The sequence below is a fragment of the Capra hircus genome, chromosome 7 (genome assembly GCF_001704415.2).
Source record: "Capra hircus breed San Clemente chromosome 7, ASM170441v1, whole genome shotgun sequence".
Taxonomy (NCBI): Eukaryota; Metazoa; Chordata; class Mammalia; order Artiodactyla; family Bovidae; genus Capra; species Capra hircus.
In genome coordinates, this window is record NC_030814.1 from 70,775,879 (window position 1) to 70,798,555 (window position 22,677).

At 43.1% G+C, this 22,677-nt stretch overlaps 1 protein-coding gene and 1 pseudogene across 1 annotated transcript; one reads left to right on the plus strand and one right to left on the minus strand.

Moving 5' to 3' along the window:
- Positions 10,777-12,268, plus strand: LOC102180389 (annotated as a pseudogene).
- PROP1 (PROP paired-like homeobox 1) lies at positions 18,433-22,405 on the minus strand. The gene is made up of 4 exons (XM_005682787.2): positions 21,908-22,405; positions 20,525-20,757; positions 19,214-19,572; positions 18,433-18,535 (listed from the first exon to the last, which is right to left on the minus strand). Exons 1-3 carry the CDS (start codon positions 22,014-22,016, stop codon positions 19,234-19,236), a joined length of 681 nt encoding a protein of 226 aa, XP_005682844.1. The 5' UTR covers positions 22,017-22,405; the 3' UTR covers positions 18,433-18,535; positions 19,214-19,233.

The window sequence follows — 22,677 nt, forward strand, 5'->3', positions numbered from 1 at the left end:
ATAACCATTGAACATTTTTAAAGATGAAAGAAGAAAATATGAGAGATTTTTTTAAATGGTATTATATGCAAATTTGGGGCGTCAGAAAACTGAGCTTTTGAATCCTGGATCTATCACATGCTAATTGCTTTTCCATGAGAAGCCAACTGAACCACTGTAAGTGTTAATATTTTCTTTTCTTTCTTTATTTTTAAGCCTACAGCACCCAGTATTCCCAGGTGGTTTTCCATCATCCAAGTACTAACCAGTCCTAACCCTGCTTAGCTTCTGAGATCATAAGAGATCAGGTACATTTTGTATGGTATTACCATTGGCTAATAATTCTCTTTCAAATAGTAAGCAGAACAATATTTGACTTTCTGTTAAACTTTTTACACTCTCTCAGGAAGCTTAACCATAATAATGCTCCTGTGTATAACCCGACCCTGAACACTGCTATTTTGATTATGAGTATTAAATCTTTGACCAAAGGGTTTGGTGGTTTTGAGCTCACATATTTACCTAAATGATATATTAATGATCACTTATGTAAAACACATTCGGTATGTTAACATTATAAAATAAAGTTCCATTAAAAATATATATTGGGGGCTTCCCTCACGGCTCAGTGGTAAAGAATCTGCTTGCCAATGCAGGAGACAGTTTCAATCCCTGGTCTGGGAAGATAGTCCACATGCCGTGGAGCAACTAAACCGATGTATCACAACTACTGAGCCTGCGCTCTAGAGCTCAGAAACCACAACCCCTGAGTCCATGCACCGCAACTGCTGAAGCCTGCAGGCCCTGGAGCCAGTGCGCTCCAACAAGAGAACTCACTGCCGTGAGAAGCCCTCTCATGCACAACTAGACAGCAGCTCTGCTCACCACAGCTAGAGAAGAGCCCGCACAGCGACGAGGAGCCAGCGCGGCCAAAAATAAACAAACAAACGTTTAAATTACTAAAATTTTTTAAGAAACAAATAGTGAGCAGAGTAGTATCCATTGTCTGGAGGTGCTTGACATATTTATTCAATGTACGTAAAAATCTCAGAATAGTTCCTTTCTGGCAATAAATGAAAGGTATTTAACTGCTAATGAGATGTGCCTGATTTTTTTCTTCTACTTTTCGAATGTCACCATTGCTTCCCCACCTCTAGATAGTAAAGCTTGTTAGCAAAATCTTTTCTTATATTAAGTACAATTTGTTTCCCATATGAATAACCAATTTTGGGGTGCTCCAAAATCACTGCAGATGGTGATTGAAGTCATAAAATTAAAAGACACTCGCTTCTTGGAAGAAAAGCTATGACCAACCTAGACAGCATATTAAAAAGCAGAGACGTTATTTTGCCAACAAAGGTCCGTCTAGTCAAGGCTATGGTTTTCCAGTAGTCATGTATGGATGTGAGAGTTGGACCATAAAGAAAGCTGAATGCTGAAGAATTGATGCTTTTGAAATGCAGTGTTGGAGAAGACTCTTGAGAGTCCCTTGGACTGCAAAGAGATCCAACCAGTCCATCCTAAAGGAATTCAGTCCTGCGTATTCATTGGAAGGACTGATGCTGGAGCTAAAGCTCCAATACTTTGGCCACCTGATGTGAAGAACTGACTCATTGGAAAAGACCGTGATGCTGGGAAAGATTGAAGACAGGAGGAGAAGGGGACGACAGAGGATGAGATGGCTAGATGGCATCACTGACTCGATGGACATGAGTATGAGCAAGCTCTGGGAGTTGGTGATGGACAGGGAAGCCTGGAGTGCTGGAGTCCATGGGGTAGCAAAGAGTCAGACACACCTGAGCAACTAAACTGAACTGAACTGAGACAACTGTCAATTCTTTGCCTTGGGAGATGATGTTGCGAAGTAATTCATCTCCCTTAGTCTGAGTCTTTCTAATAAACATACAAATATGTTCAATTTCATGCCATCAAATATTTAAAGAGTAACTTCAGTTCAGTGCACAAGTCTTCAAACTTGATACTCTAGTCTACAATTCCCCTTAACTGTAAACCTCCTCAACTGTGTTTTAATTTTACTGGAACCATTTTATGCTTCTTTTCCTTCTTTGTCCTCATTGAACTGAACTTCCTTCCCCGCTATTAGTTACAACAGTGACCCTCATATTTCTGAGCTGAAAAGACATTTCTTTTATATATATGTAAATCAATTATAGATGAATTAGTCTACCTAACAAAGAAACATGACAATCTCTTATCTCAGGGCTAGGGTTGTTTGGATCTCAGGTGAACTTGGGTAAACATTTTCAGGTTCATTTCTCTCTGAACCTTTCTTCACATACCTACTGAGTTCTCAGATGTACCTGGGTAATGTCTCTAACAGGAGAATCTCTGTGCCGATGTCTGAATTACTCTGGGTGTTTGATGATGGAAGTTGAAGCTCTGTTCCCAAACAGGCCAGTAGGAAGGACTAAAACATTGGTTTCTGAGCCACAATAGGGACTCCAAACGCAACAACCGAGTCCTTCAGTACCAGGGATTCACACACTGTGGGGCTGTCGTAGAAGTAGTTATAGCTCCCTAGGCTGCTCATTAGGCACTGTTTCCATTGTTACCCCCACCTCTGAGCACATGAATTCCCTGTGGGAACACTGGTCTGAACACAAAATGATTCCTGTTCATTCTCTGTTCCCAGGAGATCAGATTAGAAGTCAGGTGAATCTAGTCTTTATTCTTCCTTCTCCATGAACTCTCCTGCATTCCACAAGTTTCACCTGTTTACAGCTTATTGAGAGAATTAATTCTTATGTAGATTGATAAGGAGTCTGGTACCCTCGAGGAGGAGAAAGGGGTCCGGAGGAGAAAAGGACAAACTTTTTTTCTACATTTCTGCCTCTTAGTCACAGAAGACATTTTTTTCTTAAACTCTGAGTTGCTATGGCAACAAACTACTTCTTCTACGACTAAATTTCTTTAAGCCCAGAGCTATTGATTACACAACAAAATAACTCCTCTTGCTCAAGGGTATGTTTTTTCTTAAGCTTCATACTAATGATTATATAACAACAATGTATCTTGCTTGAGAACATGTTTCTCCTTCTTAAGAACCTTCTGACTAATTCTGTTATCTTAAGATGTATGCTGTGGGAGTGGATCTGGTAAGACCTTTCCAACTTTGAAACATTCTTTTGATCTATTGTTAGTAACCAATTGAAAAAACTATATAGCTCCCTTGCTAAAGACTAGTGATGGGGCACTCTCTGCCCTCTTCTGAGGTCTGTGTTAGAAGCTTTCTCTATCCCTTTTTCACTGTAATAAAACTTTTGCCATATGAAACTCTGAAGCCACGTCTCTGGTTTCTTAGTGAAATTCTGTCCTTTGCAGATCACAAGTCTGACCCAGTTCACCATTAAGTTATCATTATCCCAACCTTGAGTTACTGTTTCTTCCAAATCTGAGACTGATTACCTGTATTTACTAGGTCCCATGAACTTCAAAAGTATTGACTTGTGACAGGGATATCTGCCAATATCTCTAGAAAATTAGTATTCCTCTCCTCAACAAGAAACCTATGTGTACATAAATTAACCAAATATAAAGGACTCAGTTGATTAAAACAATAACAACAAAAAACTCTTTATCTTTTTCACAAATGGGGAAATGGGTATAAAAGTACTATAACTTCACTATAGAAAGGGAAAGGACTCCTAGAGACAATTTACAGTGGAGAAAATATGTATCCAACAAACCCATAAATACATTCAGCTTCACAGATAACAAAATAAATGGAAAGTAAACATAAAATTTCCTTTCATGTGAACACCCACAATGAGATGTGTGTCTCAAGAACTGTTGTTGCAAGAATACATTTTCCAGCATTCCTTGGACTGGGTTTTCCTCATTAATATGCAAACAGTCAAATATGCTCTGTCTAAAAAACCAAGAGTGTTCCAGAAAAACATCTATTTCTGCTTTATTGATTATGCCAAAGCCTTTGACTGTGTGGATCACAATAAACTGTGGAAAATTCTGAAAGAGATGGGAATACCGGACCACCTGACCTGCCTCTTGAGAAATCTGTATGCAGGTCAGGAAGCAACAGTTAGAACTGGACATGGAACAACAGACTGGTTTCAAATAGGAAAAGGAGTACGTCAAGGCTGCATATTGTTACCCTGCTTACTTAACTTCTATGCAGAGTACATCATGAGAAACACTGGACTAGAAGAAACACAAGCTGGAATCAAGATTGCCAGGAGAAATATCAATAACCTCAGATATGCAGATGACACCACCCTTATGGCAGAAAGTGAAGAGGAACCAAAAGGCCTCTTGATGAAAGTGAAAGTGGAGAGCGAAAAAGTTGGCTTAAAGCTCAGCATTCAGAAAACAAAGATCATGGCATCTGGTCCCATCACTTCATGGCAAATAGATGGGGAAACAGAGGAAACAGTGTCAGACTTTATTTTGGGGGGCTCCAAAATCACTGCAGATGATGACTGCAGCCGTGAAATTAAAAGACACTTACTCCTTGGAAAAAAAGTTATGACCAACCTAGATAGCATATTCAAAAGCAGAGACATTACTTTGCTGACTAAGGTCCGTCTAGTCAAGGCTATGGTTTTTCCAGTGGTCATGTATGGATGTGAGAGTTGGACTGTGAAGAAAGCTGAGCGCCGAAGAACTGATGCTTTTGAACTGTGTTGTTGGAGAAAACTCTTGAGAGTCCCTTGCACTGCAAGTAGATCCAACCAGTCCATTCTGAAGGAGATCAGCCCTGGGATTTCTTTGGAAGGAATGATGCTAAAGCTGAAACTCCAGTACTTTGGCCACTTCATGGGAAGAGTTGACTCATTGTATAATACTGTGATGGTGGGAGGGATTGGGGGCAGGAGACCTGGGAATGACCATTCCTAGCACCATGGGACAAAAATGGTCATGTAATGCCCCCAAACCAAGGTCAGATTCATGACCTTGAAGGGGCTCTGCCAATTTGAAATTGGTACTTGCCAATATCTTTACAAAGTTTAAATCATGGCAGCTGAAGCTGCTCACCTTCAACACTCCCTGAAAGGAATTCAGGGTGGAAATTAGGAATGAGGCACTCTGTGCTCTGGAAAAACTGCCTGAAGAGGTCTTCAGATAGTTAGACACTTTCAGGAGATTTTTATGAGCCTTGATTCTTGCATCTTCTCATACCCAGAGAAACACTAACATTATTGACAGGGACAGTTGCTTTGGCTATTAAGGAAAAATTAGAGTTAAAGTCAAAATAGAGTAGCTATGAAAATAAGTAGGTGACACTATGGTGTGATTTCAGACAAGTCCTTGTATTGTTAAGAACTTGAGTTTTCTGAGCTGTGTCAGACTTAAGATGCCATCAGACATTCTAAAAACAAAAGCTGCCATCAGCAGGTGATTACAGCCTTATTTTTTAAAAGTCTTTTCTTGTAACTCTTATATATTGTGACAATGAAATTGCTCTGGATCATATGTTGGGGGGGGAAATGCATAATGACCAATAGCCACATTAAGGGTTAAGACCTACGTAGACAAACCTAGATAACTGGCTACCCGGCTACAAGTCTTCTCCTAAATTAAGATTCAGGCTTAAATCTTCGGCTTAACTTTTTCTATTTTGTCTATTAATGTTCAGGTTGCCATTCCTTCAATTACTTCTGAGTCCATTCTTTTGGAGAGGATGGCCCAAGCACTGACCCTGCCTGGACCACAATCAAAACTGTCACCAAACATAACTTGGTTCTTATTCTCTCTTTGACCCCTAGTTACAACAACTCTTTTACTGATTTATAACCTCTGTTTGTTTTTTAAATATCTGTTAAGTTTTATCTCCCTCAGATGACAACAGATTTACATGAAGATAATTATGATGCAGAAAGAAAACCCATGCCCCAAAAAGATTACAGCTATTCCTCTGAACAGATCCTGCAGGAATAACCACAAAAGGCATCCTGGGGCCCCTTAATAAAACAGGGTGAAAGCTCTGTGACCCTAACTAAGTAGGGTCTATGAGCACAAGACTGTCCATCTGTCCTTCATAACCTCAATTAAGATTTCTTGGGGTTCATGTCTCTCAAGGAATACTTGAAGTAGGAGATAGATGGGCCACTGGGCTAAACAGCTGGTGATTATCAAACAAAGCAAAACTGAAGTTTTGTCCTCAGCCAGATAAGAACAACACCTAGTTCCCTTCCTCCATTGATATGGAGGGAATACACTGACAGGGGGGAATTTGTTGCAGTGAAAAGGGAAAAAGAGGAATGAGTTTTTCCCTTTCTTGAGAACAAAGAAGATAAAGAGAACAGTAAGCAGGCCTGAACATTCCTAGTTTTTTACTTGTGTGTGTGTGTTAGTCGCTCAGTCGTGCCCGACTGTTTGCAACCCCATGGACTGCAATCCACCAGGTTCCTCTGTCCATGAGATTTTTACTTACCTACTCCTAAATCTGAAAGTCTGTAACTAAGCTTGCTTTTCTGCCCCTTAACTCTGCAGGAGCTACAATTCACATTTTCCCCTTTAACTCTATGCTAAATACATTCCCTATCTGGTATTTACCTTTACAACACCCTTCCCCTTATAGTTCCATATCAGAAAGAAGGCTTCAAAGCTACCAAATGGCCACACTCAATTACTCGGTTACTGACACCAGTTTATGACCATATTTGAAGCAATGCAAGAGGAAGAAATCAAGATCCTATCACCTTTATTCCCCATCACAGACTCCTGACTGAAAGCTCTTGCCTTATATAAGCCCTTAGACTCCTCATGAAGGCGGGGGTGAGGGCCAAAGTTCCTGAGGCAAGAGCCTACTGTGTTCCCCTCTCTGCCAGCTGAGAATTAAAGCCACCTTTCTGTGTCCTCCAAACTTTGTCTCAATATTTCTTCATTTGGCTTCGGTAGGCAGAAAAGGCCAAGATTTTGGCCAGCAACAATTTCTGAAGAAGGAATTTGGAAAATCCTGAAGCTAACTGACAAAATTCAGAAGAGAGAGAGTCTTGGAGCTGCTCTTGTTACTGGGACTTTGGGTTCAGCTTTTGTTTCTAGTGTAGAAAAGAGTGAGCATTTTAATTACAGGAGAATTTGAGGAAAAAAATACAAACCTGACAAATAGCAGGAGGATTTGGCTAGGAGGAGTCCCTGTGGGGAAAATCCACCCAGTACAGTCTCAGAGCCTGGCACTGGGACCCCTACTCTGGACCCAGTGCTTCGAGGGCCCTCTTTGGTCCTCATCCAACTGTCCCCATCTCTACCAGTTGAGAAGCTCTTGGGGTCCATGATGCTTGCCACCTTGAGCCCTGGCTCCTTCTCCTTTAGATTTCATACCTAGGTCCCCTGTACCATGATTCCCTATCCAAATGGCACTGATCTTGCTTCCTGGGTCTGTAAGACCTATTTCTAGATGTTATCCTCTGAAGTGCAGCTGAGCCAAATGAGGGAGACATTGAATCAAAGAGGACGCTGTTTGCACTGGTGGATGGTGGAGATTGCACCTAGATATGTAGTCTGGGAATTTGAGTGAACTGAGGAAGTCTCTCATACTGGAGAAACTAGTGTCTAGGTAGAAACAGCACAAGCTGGAATCAAGATTGCTGGGAGAAATATCAATAACCTCCGATATGCAGATGACACCACTCTTATGACAGAAAGCAAAGAGGAACTAAAGAGACTCTTGATGAAGATGAAAGAGGAGAGTGAAAAAGCTGACTTGAAACTCAACATTCAGAAAATGAAGATCATGGCATCCAGTCCCATCATTTCAAGACAAATAGATGAGGAAAGAATGGCAACAGTAACAGACTTTATTTTCTTGGGCCCCAAAATCACTGTGGATGGTGACTGTGTTATTGACTCCAGGCTCACTCTACTCACAGCAAGACAGGCCAATGAATCCAAGAGATGAGTGGTTGAGGCAAGGAAAACGACGTTAATCAGGAAGCTAGCAGACTGAGAAGATGGCATGTTAGTGCCTCAAAATAACCATCTTATTGGGATCTGGATGCCAGGTTCTTTTATGCCAGAGAGAAAGAAGCAATGAGGAACTAAAGTCAAAAGGCAGAATAGAGAGGGAGAGGCAATGGCAAAGTAAAGTAAAAGGGTCTTCAGTCTTCCAAAACATCTCTAAGAGAATGACCAGCCTTTGGAAGGGGTATGTGAATCTCTCCTGTTCACAGGTGGGCAGGGACAAACTATCTCTCCATGAGCTGAACAGAGGCATTTTACTTTACAGTCAAGCAGAGAGATAGAGACCTCCAGACAAGCCACTGAGTATGATTATAATAAAAAGAGCAATGAAAAGCAAGTCAAAGGAACAGTTTCCAACATAGAGTCAGAACTGGCTTCCTCCCTGCAACAATTTTAGCCATGACATTGAAAGAAGCTTGCTCCTTGGAAGAAAAGCAATGACAAACCTAGACAGTATATTAAAAAGCAGAGACATTACTTTGCTGACAAAGGTCCATTTATCCAAAGCTATGGTTTTTCCAGTAGTCATGTACAGATGTGAGAGCTGGACAATATAAAAGGCTAAGTGTCAAAGAATTGATGCCTTCAAATTGTGGTGCTAGAGAAGACTCTTGAGTGTCCCTTGGACTGCAAGGAGGTCAAACCCATCAATCCTAAAGGAAATCAATCCTGAATATTCATTGGAAGGACTGATTCTGAAGCTGAATCTCTAATACTTTGCCCATCTGATGAAAGCTGACTCACTGGAAAAGACCCTGATGCTGGGAAAGACAAACGGCAGAAGGAGAAGGGGATGACAGAGGATGAGATGGTTGGATGGCATCACTAACTCAATAGACATGTTTGAACAAACTCCGGGAGATGGTGAAGGACAGGGAAGTCTGGCATGCTTCAGTCCATGGGGCGGCAAAGAGTCAGACATGACTGAATAACTAAACAAGAAATGAGACACCAGACCAAACAACAAGAGAAGCCAGGCAGGCAGTGGACAGGGTCTTCACACGTTCTCTTCCCAATTTGGGGAGCCAGAACCCCCAGGTCTGGAAGAAAAACTGAAGACGTGCAGGGAGGGACTCCTCTCAAGACTCTTAAGTCTACAAGCTCAGAACCTGGAGACCTGGTCCTGCAACCTGAGGGCATCCAGTATTGTTTGCACTGGGCAGACAGCCAAGCTAGATTGTGGGACCAAGAAGCGTCTGGAGCACTTAGAAACACATTGCTTGAGCTCTCCCAGAGAGCTGAGGCTGGTAGAGCTAGAAGTGGCCTAAGACTCAAGTCCCCAGGTGTCTGGGAGGGAGGCTCCCTGCAGGATCCAGCCGACCTGGATAATTTCTCACATAAGCTGAATGCTTTAACGCCTCTGCTTTCTTAGACCCGGTTGTTTTACTGCATCGCCACGCTCCCCCAACACGTTCCCAGTCCAGACCAGAAGGCTCTCTGGGACTGCACTTCCCAGCCCTCTTAGAGCATCCCATGAGCTCCATGGTCCAGCCCAGCAGTCTTCAGTAGTGAACTGGAATGCCCTAATTGGTTTCATCACCAGGAGCCCTGAACTCTGCTTCGCTACCCCAGAGCTCCTACCCTCTGCCTCTATGCTGTGTGCTAAGTGGCTTTAGTCATGTCCAACTCTTTGCAACCAGATTGACTATACCTTGCCAGGCTCCTCTGTCCATGGGATTCTCCAGGCAAGAGTACTGGAGTGGGTTTCCATGCTCTCCTCCAGGGGATCTTCCCCACCCAGGGACGGAACCCAAGTCTCTTATGTCTCCTGCATTGGCAGGAGGGGTTTTTCTTTTATCACTAGCGCCAGCTGGGAAGCCTATTTCAGGCTCATGTCATTTGGCTTTCCGAACTCAGATTTGAAGCCTGCTAGGAATGAATCTTCCTGAAAAGCCAGGAATTTAGACTTCCCAATGAAAAGACAAATTCGTGACATCTTTACCCTCACCTGGCTACTTTTCCTCTTTGGTTGATGGGGATAAGGGAGGGGATGTTGCTGCTTAAAAAACAGTTTTTGTTCCTTTTCTTTTCTATTTTTTTTAACCCTAACTGGGGCAAAGATTGCAATCTTCTGCCAGGAAGATTCCAGTCTTCCCAGGAAGGGAGGACAGAGGAATCCAAAGAGTTGAGGTATGCCTTGTCTTGCCTCCTGGGCTTTCTAAGACCAGCAGGGACACTGAGATGCCTTGTTAACCTAGCCAGCCTCAGCCCCTCAGTTCAGTCTCTGTACTCAGAGAGGCTGATGGTGGAGGGGGTCAGTGATGCAGAAATACCCTCTGCCTTCCTTCCCTGGCTCCTCTTCTCTCCCTTGTAGTGGGTTTGTGGGTGGGGCAGCGGGTGGGAGGCTGAGAGGCCTGGGGAAGGAAGGAGTGAAAAGCAGAGAACTTGACCATCAGTCTGCCAGCTCACCCTGTCCCCTGAAAAAATATAAGGGGCCTAAAAGTTGAGAGGTTTATTCAGTGGGAATCCTGAGGACTTCAAGCCCAAGACACAGCAACTCAGGTGACCTGGAGAGAACTGTTTCTCCAGGTGGGGGGTGGGGGTGGGGGGGCAGGTATGGTGAAGACTGAAACAAGGGGCAGGTAATCTGAATATTAGAAGATTAATTAAGAAAAACTATAACCGGGAAGGGTTTTGAATTCATCCTGGATTTGCTTCTGTGACTTTATCCCCTATCTTGTCACTTTTGTTATTATAGGCATACAAAATGGCCTGCCTCGGTGAGATAGCCTGACCCTGCCTACCTGAGGTTTCCGAGGTGACTCTGTGGTAAAGAATCCACCTACCAGCTTTTTCACAATGGGTTTGCCGCCAGGACACAGGTGTTGTGAAAACCACCATTAAACCTAAGAGAAAATGGGAAAGGAAAAGACCCACATCAATATCATTGTCATTGGACAAGTAGATTCAGGGAAGTCTACCACAACTGGCTATCTGATCTACAAATGTGGCTGGATCGACAAGAGAACAATTGAAACATTCGAGAAGGAGGCTGCCGAGATAGGAGATGGTTCTTCAAGTATGCCTGGGTCTTGGAGAAACAGAAAGCTGAACGTGAGCGTGGTATCACCCCTGATATCTCCCTGTGGAAATTTGAGACCAGCAAGTACTGTGTTACCATCTTTGATGCCCCAGGACATGGAGACTTATCAAAAACATGATCACAGGCACATCCCAGGCTGATGGTGCTCTCCTGATTGTTGCGGCTGGTGTTGGTGAATTTGAAGCCAGTATCTCTAAGAATGCGCAGACCCATGAGCATACCCTTCTGGCTTATACTCTGGGTGTGAAACAACTAATTGTTGGAGTTAACAAAATGGATTTCATGGAGCCACCCTACAGCCAGAAGAGATATGAGGAAATTGTTAAGGAAGTCAGCACCTACATTAAGAAAATTGGCTGCAACTCTGACACAGTAACATTTGTGCCAATTTCTGGCTGGAATGGTGACAACATGCTGGAGCCAAGTGCTAACATGCCGTGGTTCAAGGGATGGAAATTCACCCATAAGGACAACAATGCCAGCGGAACCACCCTGCCTGAAGCTCTGGATTGCATCCTGCCACCAACTCACCCAACTGACAAACCCTTGCATTTGCCTCTCCAGGATGTCTATAAAATTGACGGTATTTGTACTGTCCCTGTGGGTGAAGTGGAGACTGGTGTTCTCAAACCTGGCATGGTGGTCCCCTATGCTCCAGTCAGTGTAACAGCTGAAGTGAAGTCTGTAGAAATGCACCATGAAGCACTGAGAGAAGCCCTTCCTGGGGACAATGTGGGCTTCAATGTCAAGAACGTGTCTGTCAAAGATGTTCGTCGTGACAACGTGGCTGGTGAAAGCAAAAAGGACCCACCAGTGGAAGCAGCTAGCTTCACAGCTCAGATGATTATGTTGAACCATCCAGGCCAAATCACTGCTGGATTGTCACACAGCTCACATTGCTTGCAAGTTTGCTGAGCTAAAGGAGAAGATTGACCATTGTTCTGGGAAAAAGCTGGAAGATGGCCCTAAATTCTTGAAATCTGGTATTGTTGCCATTGTTGATATGGTTCCTGGAAAACCCATGTGTGTCAAGACCTTCTCTAACTAGCCTCTCAAGGGCCATTTTGCTGTGTGTGACATGAGAGATGGTCACTGTGGGTGTCATCAAAGCAGTGGACAAGAAGGCAGCTGGAGCTGGCAAAGTCACCAAGTCTGCGCAGGAAGCTCAGAAGGTTAAATGAATATTATCCCCAACACCTGCCACCCCAGTCTTAATCAGTGGTGGAAGAACAGTCTCAGTACTGTTTGTCTCAATTGGCCATTTAAGTTTAATAGTAAAAGACTGGTTAATTATAACAATGCATCTTCCTTCAGAAGGAAGGAGAATGTTTTGTGGACCATATGTTTTGTGTATGGCAGTTTATCAGTTTTTAAAATCAGTACTTTCTAAAGAAAACAACTTGACCAAAAATCTCACAGAATTTGAGACCCATTAAAAAAGTTTAATGAGGAAAAAAAAAATCCACCTACCAATGCAGGAGACACAGGAGATGTGGGTTCAGTCCCTGGATTGGGAAGATCCCCCGGAAAAGGAAATGGCAACCCACTCCAGTATTCTTTCCTGGAAAATCCCATGGACAAAGGAGCCTGGCAGACTGCAGTCCATGGGGTCTCAAAGAGTCAGAGGAGACGGAGCACGCCTGTTCAACTCAGCCTACCAGTGACCAAGGCGAAACTAACACATCCCCCTGCCTGAGGCTTGCAGCTCTAGAAGATACTTGCAAGAATTGAATGGTCTTTTTACTTGTTTCCTCATCTCCCCCATCTCTGATTCATAAAAGAATCTGGCATCCAAGCCCCAACAAGATGAGTTTTTTGAGCCACTAGCCTGCCATCTTCTCGGTCAACCAGTTTCCAGAATAAAGTGCCTTCTTTATCTCAACACCTTGTCCCTCAGATTTATTGGTATATCCTGGTGCCGGGAGCCAGCATGAGGAGTCTCGCCCATGGCAAAGGTTATGAGGTTAAGGGGCCCGACAGGCAAAGGCGAGTCGGGCCTTAAGGGAGCCTCGTTGGATCTGCTCGTGCATCTGCCCCAAAAACCAGAGTCTGCCTGCCTTACTGCATTATGCCTTTCACCTATATTTCTGACATTATAGGGGGGACTGTCCCCCACCACCTTTCCCTGGAAAATTAGAGTTCCAGTTAATAGTCTCCTGCATATAAAAGGAGTGTCTCAGGTCAAACCTCTCTGTTGGCAGACTAGCTTGTGTGACAGGATTATCCACACTCTTGCTACTACGTACATGATTTAAACCATAAACCGCACAGAGAGTTTGGAGTATTTTGAAAGTCTTAGTTAGTATAGGGTTTTTCTAAAGATAAAAATCATGTTGGTGAAGGGTTTCATTGCTGAGTTAATGAATGATTGCCGCCAGGCCTCTATATCCTTAGGCACCTGGGAGTATGTTAATCGATGTAATTAGAATGTAGAAAAAGAAATATAGTCGTTTTGATGTTAGCAATACTAGACTTTTGAGTTAATGAATTTTCTCTTTGTTATAGATCACTGTACTCTTCTTTCTTTGTTATAAATCATTGTGTCCTTGCTATGTAAAAATGTAGCTTTATCACTATCTTAAGACTAAATAGATCTTAAGGGGAAACAAGTTTTCTGATCATTTAACCTTTATCAATAGAAAGAAAGGTGGGGCCATAAAATGTTAATTGGTCACCAGACCAGAAGATATTGTGAACAAATATAAGACCCTTGTAAGAACAAAGATATGCTGATAAGGGTTGGAGCAGCTGACCCTGCATGACTCTGTTTCTTATATTCACCTCTATGTACAACTAAAAGTATAAAAGTGGACCTGGAAAATAAAGAAACGGACCAGTTCCTGGAAAGACTGGTTTCCCCCGTGTGGTCTTTTCTCATTCTCTTCTTTTCTGGCTGAATTCCCATCTGGAGCGTGGAGGCTTACCACGTCTACTTACTTGCCTTGGCTTCTAAGACCCACGCGAGAGGGAGCCCAAGGCGAGGCACCCTCCTCTATTCAAGCGGGCACCGGTGGCCTACGTAGGTGGTGCAAACTCCTTGTCTTGGAGTTTTATTGGTTTTCCACGTAAACCAAGTAATTCAGCCTCTTTTTCTCCACTAATTTTCCTACTACACTATTCTTTGCTAATCTTTCTTTATATTTGTAATTAAATAAGTTCTTTCCTAGGATGCTGACTCCATCCCCACTTCAAATTACCCTGGATCCACTGAGGCTGGACCCTGGACCCTGGCATCCTGGGGCAAGCAGAGTAAACTTGGACTCATTAACAAAAGCAGATCTCTTGTGCTAAGGGATTTAGCACTCTGATGCTGAAGCTGAAGCTCTAATACTTTGGCCACATGATGCGAAGAGCCAACTCATTAGGAAGGACCCTGATGCTGAGAAAGATTGAGGGCAGGAGGATAAGGGGATGACAGAGGACAAAATGTTTGGATGACATCACCAATTCAATGGACATGAGTTTGAGTAAGCTCTAAGAGATGGTGAAGGACAGGGAAGCCTGGTGTCCTGCAGTCACAAAGAGTTGAATACAACTAAGTGACTGAACAACGTATGGGAAGATACAAGTGTCCAGGCTTACTGAAATCATTTCTTTCATATGTATCTCAGATATCTGGAACCAAATGCTTCTTTTGATTGTTCCCATCCTTAATTCCTCATTTACCATAAGGGGTAATGGATGTGGCAGTTGGCTGCCTCCTGTGCTTTCTCACATCCTACCCCAGGTCCTCAGCCCTGGCTGATGGCTGCCAGATAGCTGGTATTGTTTCACCTGGGCTCAGAAGTTTACATTTGGAAGGCTGGAATACCTGATGGCTGTGGCATGGCTTGTTTATTGGTATAGCAGAAAATATTTTATTTCACAAAAATATTTCATTTCACAACCAGCAGGAGACAAAAGGTGAGGGGGACCCCAGGTACATGCCAGTGCTTGTATGATCCTGGAAAGCTACTGAGAGAACCAACTCTGGAGTACAGAACCAAGAATAGATTTTAAAACCTTCAGTTCATTTCAGTTGCTCAGTCATGTCTGATGCTGTGACCCCATGGACTGCAGCACACCAGACTTCCCTGTCCATCATCAGTTCCTGGAGCTTGCTCAAACTTGTGTCCATCAAGTCAGTGATGCCATCCAACTATCTCATCCTCTGTCGGCCCCTTAACCTCCCACCTTCAATTTTTCCCAGCATCAGGGTCTTTTCCATTGAGTCAGTTCTTTGCATCAGGTGGCCAAGTATTGGAGTTTCAGCTTCAGCATCAATCCTTCCAATGAATATTCAGGACTGATTTCCTTTAGGATGGACTGGTTGGATTTCCAAGGGACTCACAAGAGTTCTCCAACACCACAGTTCAAAAGCATCAATACTTTGGCGCTCAGCTTTCTTTATAGCCTAACTCTCACATTCATACGTGACCACTGGAAAAACCATAGCTTTGACTAGATGGACTTTTGTCAGTAAAGTAAGGTCTCTGCTTTTTGGTATGCTGTCATAGCTCTTCTTCCAAGGAGCAAGCATCTTTTAATTTCATGGCTACAGTCACCATCTGCAGTGATTTTGGAGTCCAAGAAAATAAAGTCTGTCACTGTTTCCATTGTTTCCCCATTTATTTTCCATGAAGTAATGGGACCAGGTGCCATGATCTTAGTTTTCTGAATGCTGTCTTATAGATATGTACATAAATCCCATCCCCTAGAGTGTCAGTTGACTTCCCTCCTCAACCAGGAGACAATTTACCTCCATTTACACATTGATTTCACTATTTCTTGTCTATAAATATGTTTGTTCTTTGTCCTATGAATTGGCTTTGACATCTTTATCATTCTTTGCCTTATTAGCAATGAGTTAAATAAAATTTTCATATCTATGAGAGTCATGATTTTACCTTTTTCTGAGAATTATCTTTTAATGAGACAACTGCAGTAATGTTTGTGGTGGTAAAACGAAACAAAGTATCAAATCAACTGTGAGTCTCAAATGACAGGTGAATGGTTAAGTGGCTCATAAAACTGCCAGTCAATGGAATGAAAACAGTAAACTATGTGATCCACTTGAAAGATGTTTTTATATCTATATCCACTTATGGTAGGATCTCATTTTTATTTTTAAAAAGGAAAAAATTAGTGTGTGTATATCTATATATTTTTCTATGAATAAATTAAGTTGTGGACAGATACACACTACTAATGTTGTTTATCTCATGTTGAGTTGAGTTTGCTTAACATGAGGTTTTGTGAATAATCCAGTTAATATATATAAATAGATATTAAAGGTAATATATATTCATATATATAATATATATGTCTTATATATATATATAAATCTTTTGAGTTGACTGTTACAACCAGCATACTTAACTTTTGTAAGTTATAAAACTCCTATTAAGATTTTTTTATGGTATATGAAATCTAGAAAAATGGCACTGATGAAACTATTTGCAGGGCAAGAATAGAGACTCAGACATAGAGAACAGACTTATGGACACAGATGGGAAAGAGAGTGGGACAAATTGAGAGACTAGCTTTGAAATATATAAATTACCAAATGTAAAATAGATAAGTGATGGGAAGTTGCTGTATAACACAGGGAAATCAATCTGGTGTCTGCGACAAACTAGAGGGGTGTGGTGGGGTAGGAGGTGGGAGGGAGGTTTAAGAGGGAAGGAACATAAGTATACCTATGGCTGGTTCATGTTGATGTCTGTCAGAGCCCAACACAACGTTTTAAAGCAATTATCCTCCAGTTAAAAAAAAATAAGTAAATAAAAAGATTTGTTTTATGAAAAAAATACCCAGAAGTTTCCTGAGGAACATAAGAAAAGGCTGGGAAAAAATGAGAAGATTCATCTTGTATTTTAATAAGGAAATTTAACATTTTAGAGATATCAATAATCCTTATAATGTTTGATAATTAAGACTCTATGTAACTGATACCAGAACAGAGAAGCTAATTGGTGGAAAAGAATTAGGAGTCTACAACTGTCCCATATGAGAACTTAGTATGTGGAAAAATGTTTTTACAAACCAGTGTTAAACTTAAACAAATTATTTTGGAAAAACCAGTTAGCTGATTGAGGGGAAATGAGATGACTATTTTATTGCACAAACTAAAATAAATTTAAGATGATTCAAGGCATAATATTTTGATCCAAATAATGAGGAAAATATGGGTGAAGCCAGGAAAAATAAGGGGAGATCTCTCACCTGTGGTTCCTGAAATACTAATAAAAGATGACTAGATCAATACACAAATATACAAATAACTCAGAGAAGCAATGCAGAAGAGAGAAAAAAAAAGTAAATTGTCAACAAACATGAAACTATCTTCAACTTTCACTAGCAATTGATTAATGAAAACTGAAAAAAAAAAAATAACCAGCAAGGAAACATCACTCTCAGGGAACAACTTTTCCAAAATGATCAATGTCAATCATTTTTGATACTGATACTGATATTTTGAGAGGCATGCAAACCAGTATTATCTTTCTGGAAGGCAGTCTGGTCCAAAGGGATAATTACATGGAAATGGAATTGTCCATCACAGAGGTTTTGACATTTTTTATGTAATATCAATACATATAAAAAATTGTAAACAAAATCCCTAGAGGCTTGTTTACTCAGAATTCTTCTATGGACCTACCCATAAGTGAGGTAGGCCTACATTTAAATAAGCTATGAGTAAAATAAGTACCTTATAAGCAATAAGGTATATAAACGACATCACCAACTAGACCACACCATGTTTCTGTTGGGAGAGCTCAGACTAAGGCACTTCACCAGGAATGACCTCTTATGAGCCTCAAGACTCATGGTTTGCGAATGGAAAAGTCTGCTCTTAATCAAATTGTTCCTTCTCTATCAGAAACTGAAACTGAGCCTCTCTAAAACTGAGTTCCTTTTTGTGAGTTTGTGATTAATCTCTCTATTCAAAACTTTATTTACTTTTATTCTGACCTCAGTCCTGTGTCAACCAAACACTAATCAATCAGAATCAGACAACTAAAATTGCTGTTGTCTATAACATTGTCAACGTACTAAAATTGCTGCTGTAGGTATTACTATTAACACACAAACTCAGGTTTGTTTCTCCAGAGTAGGATAAGCTCACATATGCCCCAAGCATGGACCACCTGACGAGAGAATCATAAACTAGAGATAGTCTTATTTCCACAACTATGATTAGCAGATGTCACTGAAATGTCGCAAGATGATGATTAATCTCAACTTATTTGTTCTTCTCCTTTAAAAACACCCCCAACTCAAAGACCAAGTTGCAGTGGATCTGACTTGCCTCCCATTCCCTTGCTTGGAGCCCTGTGATAAAACCTTACTTTGCTGAAAACATTCACTGTCAGAGTTTGGCTTTCTGTGCCACAAGAGCCTTTGCTTAATAACAAAACCACATTCAGTTGACTTAAAAGTTAGGTTGAAAGTAACACTGAAGATTCTTACAAGCTAAGTATGTGTTATATCAGTTATTATTTATTTATTGTTTATTGTTTATAACACATTGAAGAGCTAGTCTTGTATTATCAAATGTGCAAGGCCTGTTGGAAGTGGGAAAGACTGGACCTAAGGGAACCAAGAAGGAGGATTAATTAGAAAATGTGGGCCAGTAAAAGCAAAGTGTCTGCTGGAATAGAAAGGAGAGGAATAAATTCAGGAGCTGTTTTCAGAATACGTGCATGCTAAGTCCCTTTCATGTCTGACTCTTTGCAACCCCATGGACTGTAGCCCACCAGGCTCCTCTATCAGTGGGTTTCTCCAGGCAAGAATACTGAAGTGGGTTGCCATTCCCTTCTCCAGGATTTTCAGACTAGAATGAACAAAAGTTAATAACAGGTTTGGGTGGTGGTGATGGGGAAGGGATGTATAAGTAGACTTATACATCAAATGCCTTACTGAAATCAGCTAGAAACAACAGAGATAAAGGTTCTCAGCTGTGATCTCAATGAGTGAAACCCACAAATTCTATACCCTACAACCATTTCCATTCAGCAGCAGCAACCATTGCTTCCCTCAATTCCACCCTTCCACCAGTCACCTACACTGGTGTTTTTTACCTACATCTTCCAGTAGTTTCACCTCCATAAATTTACTCAGTCACCTTAGTGAGACTTTCATCATAATCTCCCATTTCTACATTCCAATCTCTGTGCTACCCCTCACCATATTTTTACTTCACCCTTAGAAAGAAAGGAAATCACCCAGTTTTCTCTGTTTTGTGAGGGTCACAGACTGGGAAATTACCTTATCAGTACTTGTTTGCTTTAGTTCCAGGACTTTGGTGGCTCAAGGCCGAGGGGAAGCATGGGTGGGGGTGGAGGGCAGGGCAGATGACCAGCAGGGGTTGGGTGCAAGTTGGGGTACCAGTCTTCAGACTGGTAGGGTCGAGCAAAGGAACTACCTGTGGAGGGCTGAGATGGAAGAGCATGGTTGTAGGGGTGAGGGAAGCAGGTCATTGGGGGAGGTGGTGTTGGGTAGGGGTACGGACAAGAAGGGGGCTCGGGCAAGAAACCGGAGAAGGTGGCAGGAGACAGGTGGGCCAGTGGCTGGAGCAGTGACCGCTCATGCTTCCTCTGCTTAGCTCTGCGGTTCTGGAACCAGACCTGAAGAGGGGGGAAGAAGAGCCACATCAGAGCCTCTTTCTCAAATAGGTGGTATTGTCACATGCACCCTCTCTCCTTGAAGACTGAAGGTACAGGGCATAAAATCCCCCCACATCCCCAGAGGAGGCAAAGCTCTTGCGAAAGGCATAACTGAGCCAGGCCTAGTGACAAAGTGAGACCACACCATTCCTCCAGCCCATGTCTAAATTTGCCCTGCTTCAATTTTAGGTAAGAAATGTCAACTTCCAACAGGAAAGAGATAAACATGAGAAAATGACATTTCCCTTCCCCAGAGAGTGGGAAACTTCCCTAGGGTTATTAGAGTTTAAGACTATGGATGAGTTTAATTGTCATAGACCAGGTTGGCTTTAGGGTATAGTTTATTCTAAGATTAAGATTCCTAAGATATGGTTTCCCTCATGGCTCAGATGGTAAAGGATCTGCCTGCATTGCAGAAGACCTGGGTTCAATCTCTGGGTCAAGAAGATCCCCTGGAGAAGGAAATGGCAACCCACTCCATTATTCTTGCCTGGAGAATTCCGTGGATGGGCTACAGTCCATGGGGTTGCAAAGAGTCAGACACAGCTGAGCAACTAACACACACACACACAAGATATGGTTAGAAATAAGGGAGTATCAGGCTGATTGAGTTTCAAGGCCATGGTTAGAGACAAGGTTACATATGTATAGGAATAGTTAGGACTGCTGTTCAGATCACTATTAAGGTTGGGCGTCAATACTGGGGCTTGATGTTGGAATTCAAGTTAGATTAGGTTAAACTCAAGTGACATTCCTGGTACAGATGAGGTTACCTTGACTGTTGGATAAGACTGTTCTGGTGAAGGTTTGGGTTGGGGTTATAATGCCCTGAGAATTTATGCCCCAGTAGTTCCCAAGCACTGAATCTGCATTTCTTCCTGGGGGGTGGAGGCACGGAATTCTGGGCCATCACCTGGATTCTGGCCTCACTGAGGCCTGTGTCCTGAGCAAGACTTTCTCGTGCCCAAATGTCAGGGTACTGGTTCTTCCCAAAAGCTGACTCCAGCTGTTCCAACTGCGCTGGACTGAAGGTGGTGCGGTGACGGCGCCGTGAGTGTGGCCGACCCCTCTGTCCTCCTTGCAGGGAAAGCTTTGGTCTCCCCGCTCTTACACCAGACAGATTCCGGTAGGGCTGAGTGTTCATGTCTGAGGAGGAGAGGAGGGGGCAAGGTTGCTGCCGCAGAGACCCATCCATCCATCCCAGACCACATATGCTGGAATGCCCAGAGTGTTGCTCATACACTCTGCCCCAGCCAGAAATTCTTCAGCTTTCAGAACCAGCTGAATCTAGCTCAGCCTTGGCTCCACTTTGCTTCTGAGTCCCATAACTCAGGCTGCCATCTCCAAATGAGGTCCACACCTCAGACTCGTTTGGGGCATTCACGCTCTTTCTGCCTCACTTCTGCACCCATATGCCCACTCCCTATTACATTCACCCAGATGTGTCCCCATGTAAGGCATGCCCCTCCACAGCCTTCCACCTCTCTGAGCATACATACCACCTTCCTGGATCTTACCCTATGTACCTTATGTTCACTCTGACACCGTAACAAATTGCCCAGGTCTCTAAGACCCCTATTACTTGCGCCCTGCTCTCATGGCTCACATGCAACTTAAAACTTTATACTGTTCCCATCCTATACCCTTCTCTTGGGAAGATGAAACATCCCTCCCTCTTCTGCTCAGATGCACCCTCCCCATGCATGCATTTCATCTTCTCCCCATCCCACTGCTGGCCCGGCCACCAGGCTGCAGGAACCTGAGCTCGTGGGAAAGGCCTGCCTCTTCTCCCTACAGGCTTACTAAGCCCCCACACTAATTAGTCTGAGAGCCAGTCAGGGAAGAGAGAACAGGAGCAAAAGGAAACACCTGGAAGGCACACACTGAAAAAAACATGTCTGGAGTGAAGATCCCATCCCCATGGGGACCCAGGAGGTGGTCCCCACCTGGTGCTCAATGTCCACCTCGGCCCCCTACTCTGCTCAGATCCAAGCTCTGGTCCCTCCAGCTCTCTTCCTCGGAGAAGGCTATGCAGTCGGTGGACTCCGAGGTCATGAGTGAGGAGGCAGATTTCAGCTCTGCCTCTGCTCCCTCCTCAGGGCAGGGCCTCAGTGACCCGACTCTGTAAAGCAGACAAGTTGTACCACCCCGTCCCTTCTAAGGTCCCCTTATTTTTAACATACTAGGATTCTGGTTTTCTGTTTCTCCTCTTCATCTTCCTCATGGCAAACAGTTGCCCCATGGAGCCCACACACCGGCTGCTTCCTCAGGAACACCACCCAAAAGATTCACTCACCCACCGAGGAGGTCACAGTCTCAGCGGCTGGGTAGCCCTCGGGCCACAGGCTGCTGCAAACTTGCTCCTTCGCTTGCTTAGCCTGTTCACTTCTCCCTTCTGTGTCCATGGCTCACAAAAGAGACCAAAGACAGTCCAGTCCCGGGTCCTAAGTCTCTGATTCTGGATCAGTTTTTCTAAGTTTCTGTTCCCCTCTGTGCCTGGTATCTTGACTGTTCTCCCTCTGTTTGTGCCTCTCTCTGAATCTCTGTCCTTAGGTAAATATAAGTATAGATACAGATAGATATCTCTGCCTTTCTCCCTCTCTCCTTTTTTCTAACTTTGGTCTCTAATTTTCCATTCCCTTGCTTAAGTATGCTCTCCTTCTGTCTGTCTTGCCCTCACTCTTTTTCCTCTGTTTTAGTCTCCATTTTTCTCTCCCTACCCCTTCTCTCTGGGATGCCGTTCTCTCCCGTTGCTCTCAGCTGCCTACTTTCCCAGCTTGCAATCCCACACTACCTTTTTTCTCCCTGAGCCTTGGAGGAGTGACCTCCTCCTCACCCCTGTGGGCCCATCCAATCACTGCCTGGTCACCAGAGCCCCCATCATCAAGGGAGGATCACAAGCCGGATGAGAGAAGGTGCTCTGTTGGAGGGTCCAGGGACTGGGGCCAAGAGCTCATATTCCCAGAAGGCCAAATTCTTTTGTCCTTTTAAATCCCCTCCTGGGAGCAGACAGGGGAAGGAGGAGAAAATGCATTCTGCCTGAGACCCCTCCTCAGAACCCCATCA